Below are 27911 nucleotides of genomic sequence, written 5' to 3'. Positions count from 1 at the left end.
AACTCCTGGGCTTAAGCAATCCTCTCACCTTGGCCTCCCAAGTGTGCTGGGATTGCAGGTGTGAGCCACTGCACCAGGTCACTTTTACTCTTACGGAATTATAATCCCTAGAGGCAGGGACTAAAAACTCCATTTTGTTATGTTTGCTTTTTGTTTTGTTTTGTTTTGTTTTATTTTGTTTTGTTTTGTTTTAGAGACAGGGTCTTGCTCTGTTGTGCGGGCTGTGGTGCAGTGGAATGATCACAGCTCACTGCAACCTTGAACTCCTGGGCTTGAACAGTTCTCCTGCCTCAGCTTCCCAAAGTGTCCAGGTATGAGCCACTGCACCCAGCCTAATCTCTTCTAAAAACTGCTCCAGTCCTCCAAAATAGCATTTCCCCAGGGTTTCCTTGTACCTCTGATTACACCTTCTTCTTCTCCAAAGGCCTAAATGCCAGCCTTTCCCACAGTCCTGGCACCATTCTGTTCTATCATAGGTCAATCTCTAATCCTTGGTTTCAACGTATATCTTGTGAAGTTAGCTCCTGTGGTCTATGTTGTGAGGTGCCCAGAAGCACCCATTTCCTGCCTTATTTCTTGCTATGAGGCCTAGCACATGGCCCAGAGGCCTAAGGGAGACTGACGCCACCCCTGGCTCCAGAAAGCCCAGTTGAGATAATGATATTCCAGTGTTTTCCAATGGCAGGTTCAGAATTGGGCATGTGTGGAAGAAATTACTCCATGACCCTCAACATGTAGGATCTTCACCTTCCCCAGTGGCATAATGACAGCCAGGCAGGCAGATCCCAGAAAAAAAGACGCTCCCTAACCTCCCATGCAGCCAGGAGTCACCAGGTTCGGTCAAACAGGATGTGATGAGAAATTATTTGTAACCAACACGATGGCCTTCAAATGAAGGGGCACACCTTTCCTGTGCCTGAAGTCCCCTCACACTTGACACCAAACCCAGTTCATAACTTCTCCTCTTCAAACCACAGCCATTCTGGGAATAGGGGGAGGCCGGGCTTTATTTATTTTTGCTTTATTTATTTATTTATTTATTTTTGAGACACAGTCTTGCTCTGTTACCTAGGCTGGAGTGCAATGGTGTGATCTCGGCTCATTGCAACCTCTGCCTCTGGGCTCAAGCGATTCTCATGCCTCAGCCTCCCAAGTAGCTGGGACTACAGGTGTCTGCCACCACGCCTGGCTAATTTTTATATTTTTAGTAGAGACGGGGTTTCACCATGTTGGCCAGGCTGGTCTCAAACTCCTGACCTCAAGTAATCCTCCCCCCTCGCCCTCCCAAAGTGCTGGGATTACAGACGTGAGCCACCACACTCCGCCTGTGAGGCTGGTCTTGATGAAAAATATCATCAACTTCCCTCCTTGACAAACCTCATGGCACTTACCTCCCACCTCCAATGGAGTGGTCATGAACACTGAGACTTCTAGAGAATTCTCAATTTGTCCCCTCCTTCTCCCTAGTCTGGTTGTCACTACACTTATTGGACCCACAATTCTTCTCGGGACCTCTGTGAAAACTTCCCTGAGTCTAAACTGTCGCCAGGCAAGTGTGTACTCGTAGTGCCCAGCCCAAACACTCGAGGGCTCCCCTGCACCTGTGGCTGTGCGTTGGAATCACATCACAGCTCCATCACCTCCATGTTTCCTGAAACCCACCTTGGAGAAATCCCAGGTAGATGTGGGTGGGCCTGAGAAGCTGGTGTGCGGGTGGTTCTGACACTCAGCAGTCTAGGGAAGGCCTGACCTTCCCAACCAGGTGCCCAGAGAGGAGCTCCTCTCAGCCTTGGGGAGGCTGGAGCTCTCTGTCCAATACTGTCTAGTGCAGCCGGGAGCCATCCAGTCTGAGAGTCATAGACCATACGTGCCATGGTGGGCCAGAGGGTGGCAAGTGCTGGCCCAGTTTCCTGATCACCATATTTTCCTTCTTTCTCTCTTTCTCCCCTTCCTTCCTTCCTTCCTTCCTTCCTTCCTTCCTTCCTTCCTTCCTTCCTTCCTTCCTTCCTTCCTTCCTTCCTTCCTTCCTTTCCTTCCTTTCCTTCCTTTCCTTCCCTCCCTCCCTCCCTCCCTCCTTCCTTCCTCTTTCTTTCTTTCTTTCGTCTCTCTCTCTCTTTTTTTGGTGGAGTCATGCTCTGTCACCCAGGCTGGAGGTGCAGTAGCACGTCTCGGCTCACTGCAGCCTCCGCCTCCTGGGTTCAAGCAATTCTCCTGCCTCAGCTTTCCAAGTAGCTGAGATTATAGGTGTGTACCACCATGCCCAACTAATTTTTGTATTTTTAGTGGAGACGGGTTTCACCATGATGGCCAGGCTGGGGTCACCATATTTGCATCTTGGTTTTCACCTCCAGACACGTCACCAGCCCTGCTCTCTCACACATCCTGTATCCTCACATTGCGACACCTCTGCAGCCTCCAAACAAGCCTCACCCTCTACACCTTGGAGCCTTCCACCTGCTGTTCCCACGATCACAACGCCCTCCCTTCCTTGATTACAAGGTGAATCCCCATTCATCTCAGAACATCTGTCACAAATGGCAGCTCCTTTATGGCCCTCTCCCAAATCCAGCGGTGACGCCCTCCATTTGTCATCTAGGCAGATGTTAATTGAGGGCCATTATATACCAAGCACTGTAATTACAAAGCTATCATAGCTACTCTGCCTTTGAGTTTGGGTGAGGAGGCAGACCTATGAACGTAACGAGCTGCAAGAATTTTTACTGTCATTCTTTTCATCTTTTCTCCAGTTATAAAAAGAGTACACACTCATTGTAAAACATCACAAAAATATAAAATAAGTCCCTCAGACACAACTATTACTAACACTTTGGCATGTAATGATCCAGGTTGGATTTCATGTTTACAAAATTAGGTTTCCAGCATATTGTCTTGCTTCATTTATTCTGGACATCTGTCCACATGGACACGCAGCTGCATCTCATTTTTTGACAGCTGCAGAGTGTGCAAATGTGTGGATATATCATAATGAACTCACTTCCCTGATAATGGAAGTTTTGGTTATTTCTAATTTTTCTATACTACTAACAATATTGTTTTTTTTTTTTTTTTTGAGATGGAGTTTCGCTCTGTCGCCCAGGCTGGAGTGCAGTGGCCGGATCTCAGCTCACTGCAAGCTCCGCCTCCTGGGTTCACGCCATTCTCCTGCCTCAGCCTCCCGAGTAGCTGGGACTACAGGCGCCCGCCACCTCGCCTGGCTAACATTTTGTATTTTTTAGTAGAGACGGGGTTTCACCGTGTTAGCCAGCATGGTCTCGATCTCCTGACCTTGTGATCCGCCCATCTCGGCCTCCCAAAGTGCTGGGATTACAGGCTTGAGCCACCGTGCCCGGCCACTACTAACAATATTGTATGAAAATCCTTGTCCATACATGTATGTGCATTTGCATGGGTGTGGTGGCTCACGCCTGTTATCCCAGCACTTTGGGAGGTGGAGGCAGGCAGATCACGAGGTCAGGAGTTTGAGACTAGCCTGGCCAATATGATGAAATCCCATCTCTACTAAAAATACAAAAATTAGCTGGGCGTGGTGGTGCGTGCCTATAGTCCTAGCTACTCAGGAGGCTGAGGCAGGAGAATCACTTGAACCTGGGAGGCGGAGGTTGCAGTGAGCCAAGACTGCGCCACTGTACTCCAGCCTGGGCGACAGAGTGAGACTCAGTCTCAAAAAAAAAAAAAAAAAAAAAAAAAAAAAAGAAGAAGAAGTCTTAAGAGATAGAATTCTGGAAGGGAAAAATATAAAATGTGAATAGTTAGTTTCAAACTGCTTTACAAAAAGTTGGGTCAAAGTTGCAGTGAGCCAAGATCCTACCACTACACTCCAGCCTGGGCAGCAGAGTGAGACTCCATCTCAAAACATAAAATAAAAAGTTGGGTTAATTCATACTTTCACCAAAAGCATCTAAGGGTGCCTCAAAAAGATAAATTATAACCCACTTCCACATGTACTAGAGGCACACAGAAGAGGATGGACAGTCAGGGAAAGCAGCCCAGGGGACGGAACTCTTCAACATGGGTCTGGATGAAGAAGCAGTTTTCTAGGCAGAGGCATTTGGGTAGGGCGTTCAGGCAGAGGGAACAGCAGATCCAGTTGGGAAAGGCGTGGCAGCATTTGAAGGGGATGGATGAGGCTGAAGCAGGGATCAGAGCCAGATTATAACAGGTCTTGAATGCCCAGATAAGACATTCCCAGACACTCAAACCTACTTCAACTAGAGCACGTATCACCTTGCACTGGAGCAGTGGACTGAAAACTGTCCTGCTAAGCTCGGGCTGTCAACCTAGCACCTCTGCCAAGGCATCATAAGACATCTGCATGTTATATACTCAATGGATGGAGAAGACCCATCCCTGCAAAATAGCCCTTCCCTCCTCTCTACCCTCTCTGTATCATTGTGGAGCTTGCTTTCTTCACTGGACTATGTGTGTGCCCTGGGAAGGGCAACAGTTATGTCCACTTCATCCTTAGACAGAAGTTGTATCTTAGAGCTCAGTGCGGTGCCCAGCTTTGCTGGAGATGGGCTGAATCAATGCTAAGTCAGGAAGGAAGGGCCAAACCACTTTCAGAATTGGACACATGGTGCCAGTGTTTAAGGCACAATGAGTGGTTGGCTTGTCCTTGACACTGTCAGATGAGAGCACTGGGCTTTCAGCGTGGCAGAAAGATGATGAAATCTGTCTCCAAGCAGCCTCAAAGAGAAGTGAGAATTTACAGTCCTGCTTAGGGGACTGGGCAGGCCAGGATGTGTCACCAAGGCACTCTGTCTCTGGGCAAGCTCCCAGAATAAACTAAAACGAAACTCCACAAGAGTCCCAACAGCCCATACCACCTACGAAGGGCTCACAGTGAGCCAGGCACTTGCTAAACGCTTTCATGTACATGAACTCGTTTCATCATTCAGGCAATCCTGTTGTCACCTCTCCATCATACAGATGAAGACACTGAGGCTCCGAGTGGACAGGGTAGGGAGATGGAGGAGGCCGACTCTGAGCTCATGTGGACTGGCACCCACTGTGCTGATTGGCAGGGGACTTGGAGGACCCTCCTGGTCTGTTTCTGCAGGTTTGCTCTGCTGAGATGAAAACGACAGCTGCCGTCTGGTGGACAGGGTGGAGGCTGGGAGTAGTTGCTCCTCACAGAAGGAACGAAGCACCTACCTTGGCTTCAAAGAAGTTCTTGGCACCTTTGACGCCTTCCAGGGCCACATTGATCTCGGAGAGCTTTGCCAGCGCCATGAGCCCACTGTCCTCCTGCAGCTCCCCCGCCGCGGCCTTGTGGAAAATGAGCAGGAACTACAGGGGAAAGAAAGCAGGGAATCAGAGTCGCTGTCACTGAGAGATTCACAACCAGCCTCTGGCCCAAGCCGAAGTCACTCTGCTAATCACTTAAGAAAGATGTTTATGTGTGCCTGTGGCAAATTATTTTTTTCCCTTATCAGATTGTCAGAAATGAAAACATGTGCATTTTCCCCAAGGATATAGGGAAATGGGCACCCTCATATTTATTTGAGAGTGTAAACCAATTCAAACTTTTTTTTTTTTGAGGCAGAGTCTAGCTCTGTCACCCAGGCTGGAGTGCAATGGCGTGATCTCGGCTCACTGCAACCTCTGCCTCTGGACTCAAGTGATTCTCATGCCTCAGTCTCCTGAGTAGCTGGGATTACAGGCACGTGCCACCACGCACAGCTAATTTTTATATTTTTAGTAGGGACGGGGTTTCGCCATGTTGGCCAGGCTGGTCTCAAACTCCTGACCTCAAGTGACCTGGCCGCCTTGGCCTCCCAAAGTGCTAGGATTACAGGCATGAGCCACTGCCCCCCGCCCTCAAACTTTTATTTATTTATTTTCTTTTTTATTTATTCATTTTTTTGAGATGGAGTTTCACTCTTGTTGCCCAGGCTGGAGTGCAATGGCGTGATCTCGGCTCACTGCAACCTCTGCCTCCCAGGTTCCAGCAATTCTCCTACCTCAGCCTCCCAAGTAGCTGGGATTACAGGGATGCACCACCATGCCTGGCTGATTTTTTTTGTATTTTAGTAGAGACGTGGTTTCTCCATGTTGGTCAGGCTGGTCTCAAACTTCTGACCTCAGGTGATATGCCCACCTCGGCCTCCCAAAGTGCTGGGATTACAGGTGTGAGCCACCGCACCCGGCCTATTTATTTCTTTTCTTTTCTTTTTTTTTTTTTTTTAAGACAGAGTCTTGCTCTGTTGCCCAGGCTGGAGTGCAGTGGCGCGATCTGGGCTCACTATAAGCTCCGCCTTCTGGGTTCACACCATTCTCCTGCTCCAGCCTCCCCAGTAGCTGGGACTATAGGCGCCCACCACCACGCCCGGCTAATTTTTTGTATTTTTACTAGAGACGGGGTTTCACTGTGTTAGCCAGGATTGTCTCGATCTCCTGACCTCGTGATCCGCCCGTCTCGGCCTCCCAAAGTGCTGGGATTACAAGCGTGAGCCACCGCGCCCGGCCGATAATTATTTATTTTCTTGAGACAGGGTCTCACTCTGGAGTGCTGTGGTGTGATCACAGCTCACCCTTGACCTCCTGGGCTCAGGTAGTCCTGTGGCCTCCAGTTCCTGAGTAGCTGGAACCACAGCTATGTGCCACCAGACCTGGCTTTTTTTTTTTTTTTTTTTTTTAATTTGTAGAGACAGGGTCTTCTACGTTGCCCAGGCTGGTCTCAAACTCCTGGAAATGTTTACTGAAAATAAGATGCTTTTTGCCTTCCAACCATTAATTCCACTGGTGGGAATTTATCCTTCAGAAACATTCCTACAATGGTTTAAACATTATCTATGAAAGTAAAAAATTAGCAGCATCCTAGTTTACAGTGACAAAAGAAAAATCAAATAAACCTGTATAAACTATTTTTTTAAAAACTAAATAACTTAATATTTCCAATGGTTTTTTAACAACTTGTATTTTTCTAGTGTGTCTCATTTTTGCATTAAATGGTTTACCTTTCTTATCATTTGCTAAAGATCTTCACAGAACCTGGTATGTTTCAAATACTTCAGCTCTGTCACTTGCCTTTTAAGTATGTTTATGCTAATTTTCAACTTTCAAAAATTTTACATATGGTGTTATGCTTAGAAAAACCTTCCTCAGCAGCAAGGTTATATAAACAATCACCTACGTTTTTTCTACAACTTTTATGGCTTTTTTTTTTTAACCATGTAAATATTTAATCTCTGAAATTTATTTTTATTTATCATGTGAGGTTAATCATTAACCTTATTTTCTTCCAAATGGTTGGTTAGTAATCCTTGTATCATTTGTTAGTAATCCTTGTATCCACCCTTCTCCTCCAGATTCAAAATGTGACCTGAATGAATTAATCTTCAGGCCTCTAAAGAACAAACTTTTAAATAAATAAATTGGCCAAACTGTTTTTTTTTGAGATGGAGTCTCACTCTGTTGCTCAGGCTGGAGTAAAATGGCTCGATCTCAGCTCACTGCTACCTCTGCCTCCCAGGTTCAAGTGATCCTCCCGCCTTAGCCTCCCAAGTAGCTGGGATTACAGGAGCGTGACCATGCCTGGCTAATTTTTGTTTTTTTTAGTAGAGATGGGGTTTCGCCATGTTGACCAAACTGGTCTTGAACTCCTAGCCTCAGGTCTCTCAAAGTGCTGGGATTACAGGCATGAGCCACCATGCCCAGCTATAGATTGGCCAAACTTAAATGGCAGGTCCCCCATCTTCCTGTACTCTCCCAAGGCAATTTTGTGGCTTTTTAAGTTCTCTTCTTTAAATAATTTTAAGTGATTTACGCATCAAACAACTGCTATCTAAGTTTCATGATTTATTTTTCCATATGGAAAGAATATAAACTGATATGTTCTAAGCCATCATCAAAAGAGGGTCTCTCCAGGTTTTCAGGTGCTACCTAGAATGTGTGTACCCACAGGAAAATTTCAGGTTTCCAGGTCTTTTTTCATAACCCTCTTCCTAAAAGAATGCCTTCTTTTAGGCAGGCACAGTGGCTTACGCCTGTAATCCCAGCACTTTAGGAGGCCAAGGCGGGCGGATCACGAGGTCAGGAGTTCGAGACCAGCCTGACCAACATGGTGAAACCCCGTCTCTACTAAAAATACGAAAATTAGCCAGGCATGGTGGCGTGCACCTGTAATCCGTTCAGGAGCGTGAAGCAGGAGAATTGCTTGAACCCAGGAGGTGGAGGTTGCAGTGAGCCAAGGTCGTACCATTGAACTCCAGCCTGGGCTACAGGGCGAGACTCTGTCTCCAAAAAAAAAAAAAAAAAAAAAAAAAAAAGCCTTCTCAAAAGGGCAAAGAACACTACTTAAAGTAGAGTGATATGTTAAGCAACTTCTACAGGCCTTCCAAACCCTCACTTTAGCATCGTTACTGCCAAGGTTCTCAATCCCCAGAGGCAAGCGTGTTTCATGCGGGTGAGAGTCTCAACCGCCGCAACCCTGACACGCCTTGTAAGACACCCTCTTCCTTTTGCTCCCTTCAGGGTCCTAACGCCACCGTGAATATTGTCAAATACAAAGCAAGGGACACAGCAAGATGCCCACGGAGAGGCCGACGGTCAGCCCCGTTCATCCACCTGCAGCTTCAAACTCTCTCACTAGAGGCCGGCAGAGACTCAGTTTGCGGCGGATTATCAGAGCCTGAACACTGATTTGAAAGAAGACAGGCCTCTTGAAGGAGGCCAGGCCCCCCAAGAATAGGTTGGAGGTCAAGGGGATGGGGACACAGGGGTGGGAAAGATCGAACCAGCAGACTTCAGGGCTGTGGATGAGAGGCATGTGGAGAGAGGGAATGACATACCAGTTGCTCCGTGCCCTGCTATCCTTAAAGCATTTCCTTCACAGAAGGCCCCACCACATTGCTGCACGAGGCAAACAGAACAAGCAGCCCCACCAGGCTAGTGCTCTGTGGGGCCCAGACAGGCAGCTGTGAAAAGACGGAGCACTGACTGGGTGTGGTGGCTCACACCGGTAATCTCGGCACTTTGGGAGGCTGAGGCGGGTGGATCACTTGAGGTCCAGAGTTCGAGACCAGCATGACCAACATGGTGAAACTCCATCTCTACTAAAAATACCAAAATTAGCCAGGTGTGGTGGTACACAACTGTAATCCCAGCTACTCGGGAAGCTGAGGCACAAGAATTGCTTCAATCTGAGAGGTGGAGGTTGCAGTGAGCTGAGATCGTGCCACTGCACTCCAGCCTGGGTGACAGAGTGAAACCGTGTGTCAAATAAATAAATAAATAAAATAATAAAATATTTTCTAAAAAAAGAAAAGACGGAGCACCACTCCCAGCCAGCGCCCACCCAGGTGACCTCAGGGACTTTCGCCATCCCGGAGGCTTGGCCTTCTCACATCCAGAGTGGAGATGACAGTTTACGGACGGGTTCCACGAACTGGAAACATGAGGGAAAGCTCTCCTCACGGGTCCCTTCCCAGAGCTGTTTCCTCTGAACCCTCAGGTCTGGGGCAGATCCAGACCACATCGACTCACTGTGCCAGGTCAGCAGGTGACCAGCAGCATCCCCATCACACCTCAGGGGTCCCCCCTATCCCAGCCAGTTAAAGAAGGAAAAAAAAACTCAGCTCAAGCTGAAAGCGCCCAGCCTTCCATGAAGCATGCCAGACATTTCCATTTATTTTGTTACAATCACCAACCACCCTAAACGACAATTTATCCAACTGCCCAGCCTTGTTTGTCTTCCTATTTATAGTCCACAAAGCCGGGCATGTGGTAGAAGAATTGGAAACTGTCCTAGCTGTGACTGTGAAGAAAGAGGGGGAGGGAAGGAGAGGCAGAAAACAAAGAGACAGCAAGAGAACTAACAAAGCTAAAAAGCCCTTTCACACGCAAGCTATGGATGCTTCTGATACACGCAGGGAATTTTTAACTTCATGGCTGCGGCTGGTGATGCAAACACTCCCTCGGTATTAGTTAGAACTCTTAGGTTGCAAGTGACAGAAATAAACTTGTTCACTTAAGCAAAAAGGAGGTATTCATTATTTAAAACAGATGTCTCGAGTAGACACAGTGGCTCACGCCTGTAATCCCAGCACTTTGGGAGGCCAAGGCAGGTGGATCGCCTGAGGTCAGGAGTTCGAGACCAGCCTGGCCAACATGGTGAAACCCTGTCTCTACTAAAAAGAAAAATACAAAATTAGCTGGGTGTGGTGCTGCATGCCTGTAATTCCAGCTATTTGGGAGGCTGAGGCAGGAGAATTGCTCGAACCTGGGAGGCGGAGGTTGCAGTGAGCTGAGATTGCACCATTGCACTCCAGCCTGGGCAACAAGAGCAAAACTCTGTCTCAAAGTAAATAAATGAATGAATGAATGAATGAATGAATGAATGAATGAATGAATAAATAAATAAATAAATAAATAAAATAGATGTCTCAAAAACCGAAGGACGAGATGCAGTGGCCTGGAGGAGGACTGGAACTGGGAGAGGCAAAGCCCTTCGGACTGGAGGCAAGATTCCCCCTCCATCTCTCATGCTGGTCCACATGGTAGAAAGTGGGCACCCCACATTGCATTACCCTTCCAAGAACAGCCATCTGCAGAGCCAACTCAGAGCACTTCAGCCCCAATTTCAAAATCCCAAGAGAGAGAATTCAATTGGCCTGGTGAGACCAGGGGTTCATCCATGGTCTGGTCAGCCACGGTCAGGCGGGCGGGCAGCCCAGCACGCCCAGGCTCCAGGGGCCACTGGATTCGTCTGCTTGGGCTGCCCTAACAAAACTGTGCAGACTGGGTGGCTCACACAACAGAAATGTATTTTCTCACCGTTTCAGAAGCTGGAAGTGCAAGACCAAGGTGGCAGCAAATACGGTTTCCAGTAAGGAATGTCTTCCTAGCTTGTAAAGGGCACAGAAAGAGAACTTAGTTTTCACAATGGTCACAACAGCGGGGAGAGTTATTCACACCGCTATTTTAAAGACACAAAAACTGAGGCTCAGAAGTAAAAGATCTCACTCTGGGGACCTAGCTTTGCATGGCAGACGGAGCGCATGCTCTTTTCAGCCTGTGAACACAGCCCTGGTCCACTAGGGCCTTAAGCAGAGGTGGAAACCAGCACAGTGAGATAATGGAACGGGAAAGTGTGAGTGGCAGCATGTCCTTACACTCCCAGGGCCTGCATGCCTGGGGCGGCTACTAGAGATGGGACTGGGCTTGGAACTGACAAAGGGTAGACTGTGAATGTCCCTGAAGCTCTGGAATGGGGGTGCAAACAAATCACAGGAACCCTTTGGAGATTTCCAAGCCTCTGATGTCTACCATCTGCTGGCCAAACCAGCAGCTAGACAAAAGCTAACCAAGCATCATGGATTCAGGGAAGAGCACCTGCGGTTGGCCCCTGAGTACAACAGAGCAGATGGGAGAATGCGTCTTAGTTCATCTGGCAATTGCAAGCCACGAAACACCCTCTCAGCTCCTGTTCCCAGAGGTCACAGCCTCACCACAGCTCTCTTCCCAGAACCTACTCCAAAGCTTCACCAAGGCAAAAGTATCTGCCTTCTATACTCTAGGGGTATTGGAGTTGGAAAGAGCCAGTGCCCCAGCAGGAGCCAAATGGGGCAGCTGTGAAGACAAGTGTGGTGGTGACAGGACAGGTCGAGTGGCACGGAGGCCACAGCCCACACCCAGCAAACCCAGATCTCTGTGGCCCTTCAGCTCCTTGGCTCTGGCATGCAAAGCTGGATGAGATCATCCAGAGGGTCATGCCCAGCCCTGTGAATCCCATCTCAGCTTCAGTAAAGGTGGAAGATTTTGGAGCCGATTTGTAGAAGGGACAAGCCCAGTTCACCACGTCTGGGGGAGGGGCTTGTGGCTGCCAGTTCTGCTCCAGGAAGAACTTCTAGCCTAGAGAGACCAATGCTTGACCTAAAGTCTCACATTAGAAACCAGGGCGCTAGCTGGGTGTGGGGGCTCACGTCTGTAATCCCAACACTTTGGGAGGCTGATGTGGGAGGACTGTTTGAGTCCAGAAGTGAGAGGCTGCAGTGAGCTGTGAAAAAACCAGGATGCCAGTACTCCAACGTTTCTGGAATAACCAAGGTTAAACACCAGGAAGCAGGGAGAGTCCTCTACTCCGAGCTCCTAAGGGCTGAAGCTGAGACATGACTGAAACTGCAGATGCTCTGAGCCTTTAATCTGATACCATCATCAAAATTATTATAATAGGCCAGGTGCAGTGGCTCACACCTATAATCCCAGCATTTTGGGAGGCCGATTGCTTGAGGCCAGGAGTTCGAGACCAGCCTGGGCAACATGGGGAAACTCTATCTCTACTAAAATTACATAAAGTAGCCAGGCATGATGGCACACACCTATAGTCCCAGCTACTCAGGAGGCTGAGGCAGGGGAATCGCTGGAACCCAGGAGGTGGAGGTTGCACTGAGCCGAGTTCATACCACTGCACTCCAGCCTAGGCAACAGAGTGAGACTGTCTCAAAAAAAAAAAAAAAAAAAAAAAAAGTTAATATAATACAGGTGGCAGATAAAACTCGTAAGAACACATCTAACACATGAAATTCCCTTCCCTGTGGGGTGGCATCCTTGCCATGGAAGACATCTGATAGTCTTGAGACACTGTCCCTAAAATAGATATGGCTTTCTCACAGAGGTTCTTAGCCATTTGGGGATCAGCTGTGAATGCTGTATGCACTCTTCCTGGGGAGATGCCGGTACCTCAAAATCTTGCCTGCAATTTCAGAGGTTCAAAGACCAAGTCCATTCTTGGACTGTTGGTGAGGGGGCTCCACCGGCACAGAATAAGACCCTTTATAAAATTACTTTTGAAAAAATTAGCCAGGTGTGGTGGTACAAGCCTGTGGTCCAGCGACTCAGGAGGCTGAAGTGGGGGGATCGCTTGAGCCTGGGAGGTGAGGGTTGCAGTGAGGTAAGACTATACCACTGCACTCCAGCCTGGGGAACAGGGTGAGACTCTGTCTCAAAAAATTAAAAAATATAGCTGGACGCAGTGGCTCATGCGTGTAATCCCAGCACTTTGGGAGGCCGAGGCAGGCAGATTGTTTGAGCTCAGGAGTTCAAGACTAGCCTGGGCAACATGGAGAAACCCCCTCTCTACTAAAAATACAAAAATTAGCCAGGAATAGTTGTGCACACCTGTAATCCCAGCTACTTGGTGGGGACTGAGGCACAAGAATCACTTGAACCCAGGAGGTGGAGGTTGCAGTGAGCTGAAATCATGCCACTGCACTCCAGCCTGGGCAACAGAGTGAGACTTTGTCTCAAAAATTAAAAAAAAAATCTATTTTGGGGATGGGCACAGTGGCTCACACTGTAATCCCAACACGTTGGGAGGCCAAGACAGGAGGACTGCTTGAACTCAGGAGTTTGAGACCAGCCTGGGTAACAAAGTGAGTCCCTGTTTCTATAAACAACAACAAAAAAATTTTTTAATAAAAAATAAACTATTTTTACATGCTGTAAAAATAAAAAGTAGCTAGACAAGGTGGCTCATGCCTGTAATCCCGGCACTTTGGGAGGCTGAGTTGGAGACCAGCCTGGGCAACATAGCAAGACTCTATCTCTACAAAATATTTATTAAAATTAGCTGGGCATGGTGGTACATTTCTGTAGTCCCAGCTACTCAGGAGGCTGAGGTGGGAGGATGGGTTGATACTGGGAGTTTGAGGCCGCAGTGAGCTGTGATCATGCCACAGCATTCTAGCCTAGGCAACAGAGCAACCCTGTCTCAAGTAAATAAACAACAAACAAATAAATAAATAAGCAATGAAAATGAAAATATAAGGAAGTATTATTCTCAAAATAACTGGGCAAGGTGGCTCATGCCTGTAATCCCAGCACTTTGGGAGGCAGAGGCAGGAGGATCGCTTGAGGCTGAGTTGGAGACCAGCCTGGATAACACAGTGAGACCTCATCTCTACAATGAATTTAAAAAATTAGACATGTGTGGTGGTATGTGCCTATAGTCCCAGCTACTCAGGAGGCTGAGGTGGGAGGATCAATGGAGGAGACTGCAGTGAGCAGTCTGGTCAAGGCTGCAGTGAGCCATAATTGAGGATAGAGCCACTGCACTCCAGCCTGGGTGATAAGCAAAGAAGACACATTATTGTATATTTCAAAATAATTAAAAGGAATAGAATGTTTCAAACACAAAGAAATGATAAACGCTTGAGGTGACGGATACCTAGATTACCCTGACTTGGTCATTGCACATTGTATGCTTATATCGAGATATCACACGTAGGCCAGGCTTGGTGGCTCACGCCTGTAATTTCAGCACTTTGGAAGGCCGAGACAGAGGATCACTTGAGGCCAGGAGTTTGAGACCAGCATGGTCAACATGGTGAAACCCCATCTCTACTAAAAATACAAAAATTAGTCAGGCCTGGTGGCACAATGAAATCCTAGCTACTTGGGAAGCTAAGGCACGAATCACTTGAACCCAGGAGGTGGAGGTTGCGGAGGGCTGAGATCATACCATTGCACTCCAGCCTGGGCAACATTTTTTGAGACTGTCTCAAAAAATAATAATAGTAAAAAAAAAATCACATGTCTAATATGTACAATTATTATGTATCCATAACAATTAAAATAATTTTAAAATACGTTTAAAAATGAAAAGCTTTAATACATAAAAAAAGAATAACATTATAAAACCACCAAAATTTTGTCCCCATAAATATCCACTATGAATATTGTGGTGAACATCCTCCAAATTTCTTATTATTTTGTTGAAATGAGGTTATACTACCACCCATGCTGCTTTTTCCAGGCCAGAACTGGGGTTAGCTGTCTCCTAAAAGGTATTTTTGAAAGCAGAATTGCAGGTTAGATATGCAAACAGCACTCTGGAGACGCCAAACCCATTTGTGCTCCAGGGGGCTGTACACTTGAAGGTCCTCTCAGGGGCACCCCACAGGGGCTCAGGGCCACAGCAGGCAGGTACCTCCCGGAAGCTGAGCTTGCCATCGAAGTCCTCATCCACCTCCTTGATCATGCTCTTCAGGCCCAGGTGGGTCTGGGGGGCCCCCAGCTTCTCCATCATCAGCTTCAGCTCCATCAGGTCGATGAAGCCATCCCGCCCAGCGTCATACCTGCAGGGTCAAAGGAATGCATGACCGGGACGAAAGGACACTTGTTAGTCTCCCAAACATGTAATTCCTTTGGCTTCATTCATTGAAAAATGACTCAAATACCTCCCGCTCTGCGAGGCCGATGTGGGTCACCTGCTCCAGAGGTACCCCTCTCTCTTCAGAGCGCCTCAGGGCTTAAAGTGGATCTTGTACTACCTGTTGGTTTTCATGTCTTTTATCTCCTCAACTAAACCATAATTTCTGGAGGGTAAGAAACGTCCCTTGTTTACCTTAATTTCCCCCAGTTTCGGTCCACAAACATCAAGTGAGCACCTCCTCCTAATGCTGGACATTGGAGGGGTTGCAGGAGCTGGCCCCTGATGCCCAGCACATTCGCAGGGAAGGGCTGGCAATTCCAGGAGCCTCCTCCTGGTCACTGCCCCTGGATCTCTCCCACGGCCATTCTGAACAGCTCGTCCCGGGTCTAGGGAAGTTGATTCCCACCCCTGTGTGTGGCCGTGACTCTGGCTCATGATTCCCCTTTGGTTCGCTCGTCTTGTCTCCAGCTCTGAACGGCTGTGTCTGCCGAGAGGGCTCTGACTGTCCTCTAACAGGGCCACCCCTCTGCTCACTGGCCCCCCAGCCCCCAGCCAGGAAACAAACCCAGCCTCACCAGGTGGGGACCGGCCCTATCCCCTCCTGGCCCAGCCATCAGCAGCCCTCTGTGCTCTGCTTCCTCCAAGCCACTTCCCCCATTACAGGATTTTTCCACAGACTCCCTGGCTCTCCTCCCTTCAAGCATTTCCCGTCACCCAGAGACTCCTTGTTGCTCAGGTATGAATACCTTGCTCTAAAAACAAATCAGTTTACAACAGCCAAAAGGTGGGAACAATGCAAGTGTCCACGGACAGATGAAAGGAGAAATGAAACAGGATATAGCCAGCCAGGCGCGGTGGCTCACGCCTGTAATTCCAGCACTTTAGGAGGCCAAGGCGGGCAGATCACCTGATGTCAAGAGTTCGTGGACCAGCCTGGCAAACATGGTGAAACCCTGTTTCTACCAAAAATACAAAAATTAGCTGGGTATGGTGGTACATGCCTGTAATCCCAGCTACTCGAGAAGCTGAGGTGGGAGAATTGCTTGAACCTGGCAAGCGGAGGCTGCAGTGAGCCAAGATCACACCACTGCAGTTCAGGCTGGGTGACAGAGTGAGACTCCGTCTCAAAAACAAAAAGCGGGTATATTCGTATATCCACACAATGGAATATGGTATGTTTATACAAGGGAATATTGTTTGGCAATAAAAAGGAAGGGAATGCTAACACACGGGTGAACCTTGAGGGCATTCTGCTAAGTGAAACAAGCCAGCCACAAAAAGGCAAATCCTGTATGGTTCCACTTCTGCGATGTTCTTACAGTAGTCAAATTCATAGAGACAGAAAGTGGATGAGTGGTTGCCAGGGGCTGGGAGACAGGGGCATGGGAATTAGTGTTCAATGGGTAGAGATTCAGCTTGAGATGAGAAAAAGGTTCTGGCGATGGATGGTGGTGATGGCAGCACAATAATGTGAATGTACTTAATGCTGTCCACTTACATGGTTAAAGTGGTCAGAGGTTTTGGGTTTTTTTTGTTTTTTTGTTTTTGTTTTTGAGACAGAGTCACGCTCCGTCGCTCAGGCTGGAGTGCAGCTGCACGATCTCTGCTCACCACAACCTCCACCTCTCAGGTTCAAGCGATTATAGTGCCACAGCTTCCCAAGTAGCTGGGATTACAGGTGTGCACCACCACACCCAACTAATTTTTGTTTTTTTTGTTTTGTTTTCGAGGTGGAGTCTTTCTTTGTCACCCAGGCTAGAGTGCAGTGGCACAATCTCGGCTCACTGCAACCTCTGCCTCCTTGGTTTAAGTGATCCTGCTGCCTCAGCCTCCCAAGTAGCTGGGATTACAAGTGGGTGCCACCACACACAGCTAATTTTTGTATTTTTAGTAGAGATGGGGTTTCACCATGTTGGCCAGGCTGGTGTCAAACACCTGACCTCACATGATCCACCTGCCTTGGCCTCTCAAAGTGTTGGGATTGCAGGCATTAGCCACTGCACCTGGCCTGGTCAGTTTTATGTTAAGTGCATTTTACCACAATATTTAAAAAATTAAATAAATAAGGCTGGGTATAGTATCATAGGCCACCTGCAGTCCCAGCTACTTGGGAGACTGGGGTGGGATGGTCGCTTTAGCCCAGGAGTTTGACTGTATCCAGCCCAGGAATATGTAGCAAGACCCCATCTCTTAAAAAAATTAATAAAGGGGCTGGGTGTGGTGGCTCACACCTGTAATCCCAGCACTTTGGGAGGCTAAGGCGGGCAGATCACAGGGTCAGGAGATCGATATCGAGACCATCCTGGCTAATATGGTGAAACCCCATCTCTACTAAAAATACAAAAAATTAGCCGGGCATGGTGGCAGGCGCCTGTAGTCCCAGCTACTCGGGAGGCTGAGGCAGGAGAATGGCGTGAACCCAGGAGGCAGAGATTGCAGTGAGCTGAGATTGTGCCACTGCACTCCAGCCTGGGAGACAGAGCGAGACTTCATCTCAAAATAAAATAAAATAAAATAAAATAAAATAAAATAAAATAAAATAAAATGAATAAATAATAAATACAAATTTAAAGATTAAAATAAACAAATCAAGCTTCCTCACTGATCTGGTTTGGACCTGCATCCCCACCAAATCTCATGTCGAATTGTAGTCCCCAGTGTTGGAGGTGGGACTTGGCGGGAGGCGGTTGGATCATGGGGGTGGATTTCTCATGAATGGTTCAGCACCATCCCCTTGGTGCTGTTCTTGTGATAGTGAGTTCTTGCGATAGTGAGTGAGTTCTTGCAAGATCTAGTTGTTCAAAAGTGTGCAGCACCTCCCCGCTTGCTCTGTCTTGCTCCTGCTCTGGCCATGTAAAGTACTCCTCCCCCTTCACCTTCTGCCATGCTTGTAAGTTTCCTGAGGCCTTCCCAGAAGCCAAGCACACACTGCCATATTTCCGGTACAGCCTGAGGAACTGTGCCTGAGCCAATTAAACCACTTTTCTCATAAATTAGTTAGTCTCAGGTTTTTCTTTGTTGCTGTTTGAGAACTGACTCATCCACTCATTACCCATCTGCATTCCCCCCAACACAGCCTCAGTAACAAAAACCCACCATTATTGAGAACAACCACTACCCACCAAGAAATGTAGCCTGTGGGCACCTAGGAATCTAGTGCTGTGGGCTGGAGTTATTTAAGGCTCCCAAGGTCAGGCTGGAGAGGAGGCCCAGGAATCCCTGACAGGCTCCCCTCCAGTCACAGTGGCCAACTCGTGCCGTTCCTCCCACCCAGCCACCCCCTCTGTGCCTTCCTCTATGGTCTTCCTGTGCCCGGGAGCTCAGGGAGCCACTCGCTTCCTCCTCAGCTCTCCAATAGCACCCACTGTCCATCCTTCTCTGGGACAGCATTCACCACCTTCCTCTGGTGGGTGCTATTTTTATTTCTTGTGTTTTTTTTCCTCAATGCCCTCACTTTAACAGTATGCTGGCTACTTCTTACTCAAGCAGCTGTGTGCTCAGCGCGGCCTCCTCGCTGGCAGAGTTACATTGCAAGGCACTAAAGGACACAGACAAGATCACCGGATGGCTGTCAGTGAGCTTTGAGGAACCGTGAAGGATGAGACAGGTGTTCCAGATCTGGAAACAAGCAAGGTGCTTCTGGGTTTCCCAGAAGTGGTCAGAGTATGTGAATCACAGATGCATCAGCCCAGGATCTAGCGTTGCCAGAGGACGGTTTGTGAGCACTTTAAGAAGGGAAGCAACGATTTCCATGGGTTCACTGAAAATGACTTGGGGATGGACCTCACTTACCTGTTTTTTAAGCTTTTTTTTGAAAAGACAGCTTTACTGAGATATAATTCACATACCATAAAACTCACTGTACAGTGCATGGATTTTTATATATTCAGGTTGTGCCAACATCATTACCATGTAATTCCAGAATGTTTGCATCACCCTAAAAAGAAACTGGTACCCATTTGCAGTCATTTCCCACTCCCCTCTTGTCACCCCTCCCCCCTAGCAACTACTAGCCTTTCTGTCTCTATGGATTTGCCTCTTATGGATATTCTGTTGCCCAACAATATTCCACTGTATCAATATACCATATTTCATTTCTTCACTCATCAGGTGATGGACATTTGGTTGTTTCCACCTTTTGGCAACACCTTATGAACAGTGTTGCTTTGAACGTTCATATACAAGTGTTTGGACATATATTTCCATTTTCTTGTGTATATACCCAAGATTGGAAATGCTGGGTCACATGCTTATTTACTTGTGAAACGTTACTGTCAAGTTGGTCTAATGGAAAACCACAGCTGACCTGATGTCACCACTCAGGGTGAGCAATACCCTATAGCAGGCCTTTGGGGGAAGATAAACAGGTATGGATACACTTAGGCGGAATGGCTGTTAGTTACAGCCACCCGGAAAGGGTGCTGACTCTCAGATTTGCTACTGACACAAAGTTGGGGCACAATCTAGGCCCAAAAGATCTCAGCAAGCTGGTGTGATGTCCACAGATAAAATATAGCAAAGAAAAATGCAAGGTCCTGGCCGGGCACAGTGGCTCATGCCTATAATCCCAACACTTTGGGAGGCCAAGGTGGGTGGATCATCTGAGGTCAGGAGTTCGAGACCAGCCTGACCAACATGGTAAAACCTCATCTCTACTAAAAATACAAAAAATTAGCCGGGTGTGGTGGCGCATGCCTGTAATCTCAGCTACTCAGGAGGCACAGGCAGGGGAATCACTTGAACCCAGGAGGCAGAGGTTGCAGTGAGCTGAGATAGGGCTATTGCACTCCAGCCTGGGGAACAGAGTGAAACTCAGTCTTAAAAAAAAAAAAAAGAAAAATGCAAGGTCCTAAACAAAGAATTACCATAGGATTCAATGGATGTCGGACACTAGTATTCTCTCTTTTTTTTTTTTTTTTTTTTTGAGACGGAGTTTCACTCTTGATGCCCAGGCTGGAGTGCAGTGACGCGATCTCAGCTCACTGCAACCTCTGCCTCCTAGGTTCAGGTGATTCTCTTGCCTCAGGCCTCCCGAGTAGCTGGGATTACAGGCGTTCACCACCATGGCCGGCTAATTTTTTGTATTTTTAGTAGAGACAGGGTTTCATCATGTTGGCCAGGTTGGTCTCAAACTCCTGACCTCAGGTGATCCACCCGCCTCGGCCTCCCAAAGTGCAGAGATTACAGGCGTGAGCCACTGTGCCTGGCTGACACTAGTGTTCTTAGCAGCATTATTCACAATCACCAAAAGGGGGAAACAACCCAAATGCCCATTGACAAAATGTGATCTACACAAACAATGGAATTCCATTCAGCAGTGAAAGGGAAGTGAACTCTGACACATGCTCCCAGGCTACAGTGTGGATGAACCTTGAAGACATTGTGCCAAGTGAAATAAGCCAGTCACAAAAAGGGCACCTCACTGTATGAATTCACTCATCAGGTCCCTAGAGTAGTCAAAATCATCGAGACAGAAGTAGAATGGTGGCTGTCAAGGGCTGGGGAAGAGAATGCGGAGTTAGTGTTGAATGGGGACAGAGTTTCAGTTTAGGAGGGTGAAAACATTCTGGAAATGGATGACAATGATGGTTGCATTATAACGTCAATGTTGTTGCCACTGAACTCTATACTCAAAAATGGTTAAAAATGTTTTAAAAATGGTGAATTTTGCTGGGTGCAGTCAGTCATGCCTGTTATGCCAGCACTTTGGGAGGCCCAGGCAGGAGAATCACTTGAGCCTAGGAGTTTCAGATCAGCCTGGGCAACAAAACAAGACCCCATCTCTACAAAAAAATTAAGAAAGTACCTGAGTGTGGTGGCCCACATCTGTGGTCCCAGCTACTTGGGAGGCCAATGGGGGAGGATCACCTGAGCACAAGAGTTTGAGGCTACAATGAGCTGTGATCACTCGAGCCTAGGTGACAGCATGCAACCCTGTCTCAAACAAAACAAAATAGCTAAATTTCACATTATGCATATCTTACCACAATTTTTAAAAAATGCAAGGTACTGGCTCGGAGTGGTGGTTCATACCTCCAATCCCAGCACTTTGGGAGGCTGAGGTGGGAAGGTTGTTTGAGCCTAGGAGTTCAAGACCAGCCTGGGCAACATAGTGAGACCCTGTCTCTTCAAAAATATAAAAAAATTAGCAAGGCATAGTGACATGTGCCTGTGGTCCCAGCTCCTCAGAAGGCTGAGGCAGGGGGATCATTTCAGGCCTGGGAGGTCAAGGCTGCAATGAGCCGTGTTCACACAATTGCACTCCAGCCTGGGTGACAGAGTGAGACCCTGTCTTAAAACAAAAACAAAAACAAACAAACAAACAAAAAAGCAAGGTACTAAAACTGAGACCCCCACAAGCTGACTTCCCCAGCACAGGTTTTGAGACAAATGGCACTCACTTGCACCTGTGACCACACCTTCAGGGGACTGGGATGCTACAGTAAGTCAGGGAGGCTGCCAAAAACTTGTGGGCAAAATAAATCATAGCGGCAAGTACAAAAAGTCCTGAATTCCGAATGCAGGGGCCACAGTCCTGTCTACCCCATCATGGCCTGCCCCACTCCACGCAGACCTCACACTGCAGGGAGGCCATGGGCCTGGTCAGCGGGAAGCACCCAAGAAGAAGAATGGACTTAAGACCCCACACAAGGACAGGGTGGAAGGAACCAGCGGGATTTGGCAGAGCTGCCTTCAGATGTTGCCCAGGGGCCCAAAGGGTGCCAGAACTGGGCTCTGTGCATGGAAATGGGTGAGACAGGCTTCAGCTAAGTGCAAGGAGGTGCCTTCTGGCAAAATGGCCAACTGGAACTAGACCTGAGAAGTAAACAGCTTGCACAAACCAGCTGGGAGGGACAGTCTCTGTTACACGGAGTCCCAAAGTAAACAGGTTCAGTGTGGAACTTTCCAGAGCCTTCCATATGTGTCCAAAACTTACAAGAGGGAAACAGAGCGCACAGACTCATCTGACCACACAGTCCTCTGCGTTTGGGGATTTTCCGTTGAGAAGATGCACCTTGGCAATGCAGTGCTTCAAGAAAACCCTCTGAGAAGCACTTTTCTGGTCAAGTCAGCCTTAGCAGGAGCGGCCCAGTTAAATGACCACTAAGGGCAGGTACAGTGGCTTGAACCTGTAATCCTAGCTACTCCAGAGGCTGAGGCAGGAGGACTGCTTGAGCCCAGCAGGTCAAGTACAGCCTGGGCAACACAGTGAGATCTATCTCTTAAAAAAGAAAAACATGACTACTAAGGTCCCTTCAGTGCCAAGATTCTGGATAAACGTCTTCTGCCCACTGCTCACTGCCCAGCACACACAGCGTGTTCCAACAGAATTCACAGAAAAGGCTGAAGTGATGAATGTGGTGCATTTGAGAAGCGAATCATTTGGGACATGAACAAAGAGTGAGCAGAAAGGAAGGAGAGTGAAGCGAGTAAGGGAGGAACTGAAAAGCCTGGGTATAAGGAGACAGCAGTGCCCAGGAACAGGAGATAAACTGGTTAGGCAGATGGGAAGATAAATAAAGGTCAGGGAATAGGCAGGAATCTGTCCTCAGCTGGGAGAGGAAGGACCAAGGAGACGGCTTCCCAGCCCACGTAAGCCGGAGCTAGCACAGCCTCCCACAGACACAGAGCGGCTGTCGCATGTGAGGGGAAAGAGGCTCTCCCAACACAGGGAGGGGTATGAGAAAAGCCATCCTGGCCGGGCGCGGTGGCTCATGCCTGTAATCCCAGCACTTTGGGAGGCCGAGGCGGGTGGATCACGAGGTCAGGAGATCGAGACTATCCTGGCTAACATGGTGAAACCCTGTCTCTACTAAAAATACAAAAAACTAGCCGGGCGTGGTGGCGGGCGCCTGTAGTCTCAGCTACTTGGGAGGCTGAGACAGGAGAATGGCGTGAACCCGGGAGGCGGAGCTTGCAGTGAGCCGAGATCACGCCACTGCCCTCCAGCCTGGGAGACACAGCGAGACTCCGTCTCAAAAAAAAAAAAAAAAAAAAAAAAAGAGAAAAGCCATCCTTGGGCAGGGCACAGTGGCTCACGCCTGTAATCCCACCACTTTGGGAGGTCTAGATGGGAGGGTCAACTGAGGTCAGGAGCTCAAGACCAGCCTGGCCAACATGGCGAAACCCTGTCTCTACTAAAAATACAAAAAACTAGCCAGGTGTGGTGGCAGATACCCATACCTGTAGTCCCAGCTACTCGGGAGGCTGAGGCAGGAGAATTGCTTGAACCAGGAAGGTGGAGGTTGCAGTGAGCCAAGATTGTGCCACTGCACTCCACCCTGGGTGACAGAGTGAGACTCTGTCTCAAAAAAAAAGAAAAGTTGTGGCCGGGCGCGGTGGCTCAAGCCTGTAATCCCAGCACTTTGGGAGGCCGAGACGGGCGGATCACGAGGTCAGGAGATCGAGACCATCCTGGCTAACACGGTGAAACCCCGTCTCTACTAAAAAATACAAAAAACTAGCCGGGCGAGGTGGCGGGCGCCTGTAGTCCCAGCTACTCGGGAGGCTGAGCCAGGAGAATGGCGTGAACCCGGGGGTGGAGCTTGCAGTGAGCTGAGATCTGGCCACTGCACTCCAGCCTGGGCAACAGAGCGAGACTCCGTCTCAAAAAAAAAAAAAAAAAAAAGAAAAGTCATCCTTTTACCTCTGGAGTTCAAACTGAGAGGAGTCTAGAAGACTTGGGAAACCTTCCTTTCAGGTCCCAAAGCCTGCAACATTCTCCAGGCCTAACAAAAAGGTCAAATATGTCAAAAAAGACCTCAGCAAGCTCAGGGCAATATTGAAGGAATTCCAACTTCTTCTTTTTTTTTTTGAGACGGAGTCTCGCTCTGTCGCCCAGGTTGGAGTACAGTGGTGCAATCTCAGCTCACTGCAACTTCTGCCTCCCGGGTTCAAGTGATTCTCGTGCCTCAGCCTCCCGAGTAGCTGGGATTACAGGCACCCACTACCATGCCGCCTAATGTTTGTATTTTTAGTAGGGACGGGGTTTCTCCATGTTGGTCAGGCTGGTCTTGAACTCCTGACCTCAGGTGATCTGCCTGCCTCGGTCTCCCAAAGTGCTGGGAATACAGGCCTGAGCCACCAGGCCTGGCCCCAAGTTATTTAAATGGGCAAGAAAATTTGGTTCAACTCCTTTGGAGAGAATGTGCCTGGAAACAGAAGCCCACCAGCCCAGTGGGCAAGTCCTGTAGAGGGAAAAGGGCCGTTGGTGTTCTGCTGAGAGCCACCCGCTGGGCACAGGAATAAAGTGAGTGTGGAGCTGTGACCGTGTCATGTGGAGGGGAGAAGGGCAGGAGAGAAAGGAATCCTGAGCCAAGCACCCTCTTCAATCCCAGCTGCTCAGTCAGGGCTGCTTTCTTTTGTTCCTGCTGGAAGCATCAGCCAAGTTCCCTTTATTTAAGTCCTGGCAGGACTCTAAAGCTACCACAGGCTGGGCGCGGTGGCTCATGCCCGTAATCCCAGCACTTTGGGAGGCTGAGGTGGGCAGATCTCTTGAGGTCAGGAGTTGAAGACCAGTCTGGCCAATGTGGTGAAACCTCATCTCTACGAAAAATACAAAAATTAGCTGGACCTAGTGGCGCGTGCCTGTAATCCCAGCTACTCGGGAGGCTGAGGCAGGAGAACTGCTTGAACCTGGGAGGCAGAGGTTGCAGTGAACCAAGATCATGCCACTGTACTCCAGCCTGGGTGACAGAGTGAGACTCCATCTTGGAAAAAAAAAAAAAAAAAACAGCCAGGCACAGTGGCTCATGCCTGTAATCCTAGCATTCTGGGAGGCCTGGGCAGGTGGATCACCTGAGGTCAGGAGTTCGAGACCAGCCTGGCCAACATGGCAAAACCCTGTCTCTAATAAAAATACAAAAATTAGCCAGGCGTGGTGGTAGGCGCCTATAATCCTAGCTACTCAGGAGGCTGAGGCAAGAGAAACGCTTGAACCCGGGGGACAGAGGTTGCAGTGAGCCGAGATTGCACCACTTCACTCTAGCCTGGGCAAAAGCGTGAAACTCCGTCTCAAAAAAGAAAAAACCAACCAACCAAACAAACAAACAAAAAGAAAAAAATAATAAAAAGAAAAAAACAATAGAGCTACCACATCAGGGGCACCCTCTCTCCTACGGAGCCAGGATATGTACACCAGAAACCTGTCTTTCTCTCTTCAAAGTGACCCTTGGAGGGTTTGTCTACAGTCACTTCCTTTAGGGCCTGGATTTGCAAGACAGGCAGGAAAAACCTCACATGTCTTTATCATCTCGCTATTTTATCTGCTTCTCTCAAAATGCCTGATGTCTACATAGGGCACGGCACACAACAGGGTTCCAAACATGTAGTAACTACAACTGGTCGGCCTTGCAGTTCACAAGGCATTGTCTCATGTACTGATCCTTTTGATCTTCACAACAGTCCTGTGAAGAATTAATCACAGCCGCCTGCCTTTATGGGTGCCTGAGAGCTTAGAAGTGCCAGGCACTGTCCTAAATTACCTCACTGAACACAGCAGTGCTGTGAAGTGGTTATTAGTAGCCCCGCTTCATAGATGGTGAAAACTGAAGTAAGTGAATTCGTAGGGATCAGAATGAACCTGGGGTTTCAAGCAGATGCTAAGCTTTCAAGTATAGTAGGAACGATGTGCCTGTGAACTTGGAAGGGGCCAGAGAAAGCACAGTGTGTGCTCGGTGTCTCCATGTCCAGGTCACTGTTGTGAGAGTTAGACATTTGGCAATTATGTCTCAAGATGTAGACAGAAATGATAGAAGTCATGTTTCTGAATATTTGTGGATTCTGATTGTGGCCTCAAAGCATGGACCCGTGGCTACCGACATATGCAAAGGAATTCATTGTTCGCCAAGAGGAATGCTGATGTTACCGCCTTGCAGACATTCAGAGAAACGGTCTCACCAGCCATGCCCTTCAAATAAATGTCATCTGATGTAATCCTTCAAGGCTCCTCTGAGGGGTGTGGTGCTGTTTGGCTGATGGAGAAACAGGCCCACCAAGGTCGATCAGCACAAGATCACCAGGCCCAAGGACGACCACCAGCCTGACCCCCTAACCCACAGCTCTGCCCCAGGCTGGGTGATGTGGCCAGAGGAGTTGGGTTTTAGGGAAGTGAGACTTGATTTTCAGGTCAGTCCTCATCATGCCAAGGTTGCCCCTCCAAAACAGTTCACAAAGACAGAAACTGGAGTTAGGTATTTGTTTTGTTTGTTTGTTTTTTGAGATGGAATCTCCCTCTGTTGCCGAGGCTGGAGTGCAGTGGTGCAATCTCAGCTCACTACAACATCTGCCTTCGGGGTTCAAGCGATTCTCTTGCCTCAGCCTCCTGAGTAGGTGGGACCACAGGACCCAGTCATTTTTTGTATTGGAGTTAGGTGTTTGAAAGATAAAGGAAAATAAACAAGATAAAGAATCCTCAATGTGCTCATCACACAGGCAGGTGTGGCTGAAGGAAGCTGGGGGTGAGGGGCTCAGCCTCCCAGGTAGGGTCCAGGGCCAAACACACTGGGGGGAAGGGGGAACACTTATCTTTAACCTGCTAGAAGGTTCTCCAAGCAACGGCAATGTGAAAGTCCCTTAAGACAAGGCTACCTGCAAACAGGAGATCTTCTACCAAACTTTTGAGCCTCTGGGAAAGGCAAATGAAGGTGGATTTGTTTTCTTCATTCTTGAAAGGTCTGTTGCTCCCTCTCCTTCCATGAAAATGCTATCACATTCCTTGCAATTTGGAATCCAGCCACGTGGAAAGGGAACCCCATGGAGTAGCACACCTGGCACCCCTCCCCTGGGCAAAGATGCCCTTCCCAGCCCTGGAGCACCTGGAAGCGGGAGGCCTGGGGAGGGAGGCCCTGGCCCCAGTGAGGCCTCACAGAGCCCCAGCCCTGGGCCCAATTGACCGGGACCTGCTTTCTTCCCACAAGCTTGGCCTAACCCTGGATCCCTCCCTCCTTATTTCAAATGATCACCATCTTTCCTTTTTCTCCCCATAGCCTACATCTTTCAAATGCTGTCAGGCTTACTGGAGTTCCCCTGAGCTCCCAGCTCCTTCTCTGCCAACATCTTAGCTCATTTTTTCCCTATAATTTAAACTTTAATCCATATACATATATATTTTTAATTAAAGGCAATCTAGAATAGACCAAGTGTGGTGGCTCACACATGTAACCCCAGCACTTTGGGAGGCTGAGGTGGGTGGATTGCCTGAGGTCAGGAGTTCAAGATCAGCCAGGCCAACATGGTAAAACCCCGTCTCTACTAAAAATACAAAAATTAGCCAGGCATAGTGGTGGGCTGTAATCCCAACTAGTTGGGAAGCTGAGGCACAAGAATTGCTTGAACCCTGGAGGCGGAGGTTGCAATGAGCCGAGATCGCACCACTGCACTCCAGCCTGGGTGATAGAGTGAAACTCAGCCTCCAAAAAAAAAAAAAAAAAAAAGGTGGCCGGGCACGGTGGCTCACACCTGTAATCCCAGCACTTTGGGAGGCCAAGGCGGGCAGATCACTTGAGGTCAGGAGTTTGAGACCAGGTTGGCCAACATGGTGAAACCCTGTCTCTAGTAAAAATACAAAATTAGCCGTGTGTGGTGGTGCATGCCTGTAATCCCAGCTACTCAGGAGGCTGAGACAGGAGAATCGCTTGGACCTGGGAGGTGGAGGTTGCAGTGAGCCAAGATTGCGCCATTGCACTCCAGCCCGGACAACAAGAATGAAACTCCTTCTCAAAAAAAAAAAAAAAAA

At 48.4% G+C, this 27911-nt stretch overlaps 1 protein-coding gene across 2 annotated transcripts in view; it reads right to left on the bottom strand.

The window, feature by feature from the left end:
- The window catches only part of EFHD1 (EF-hand domain family member D1), a 51502-nt gene that overhangs the window by 5643 nt on the left and 17948 nt on the right, over window positions 1–27911 (bottom strand). For both annotated transcript variants that reach the window (NM_001257942.1, XM_077956501.1), the window contains 2 exon segments: window positions 5176–5310; window positions 14951–15098. In NM_001257942.1, coding sequence (NP_001244871.1) covers window positions 5176–5310; window positions 14951–15098 — 283 coding nt within the window.

This window comes from Macaca mulatta, chromosome 12 (genome assembly GCF_049350105.2).
Source record: "Macaca mulatta isolate MMU2019108-1 chromosome 12, T2T-MMU8v2.0, whole genome shotgun sequence".
In the NCBI taxonomy this organism is placed as follows: Eukaryota; Metazoa; Chordata; class Mammalia; order Primates; family Cercopithecidae; genus Macaca; species Macaca mulatta.
Note: the sequence above shows the minus strand (reverse complement) of the source record. Positions and strands in the feature narration are given on the sequence as shown.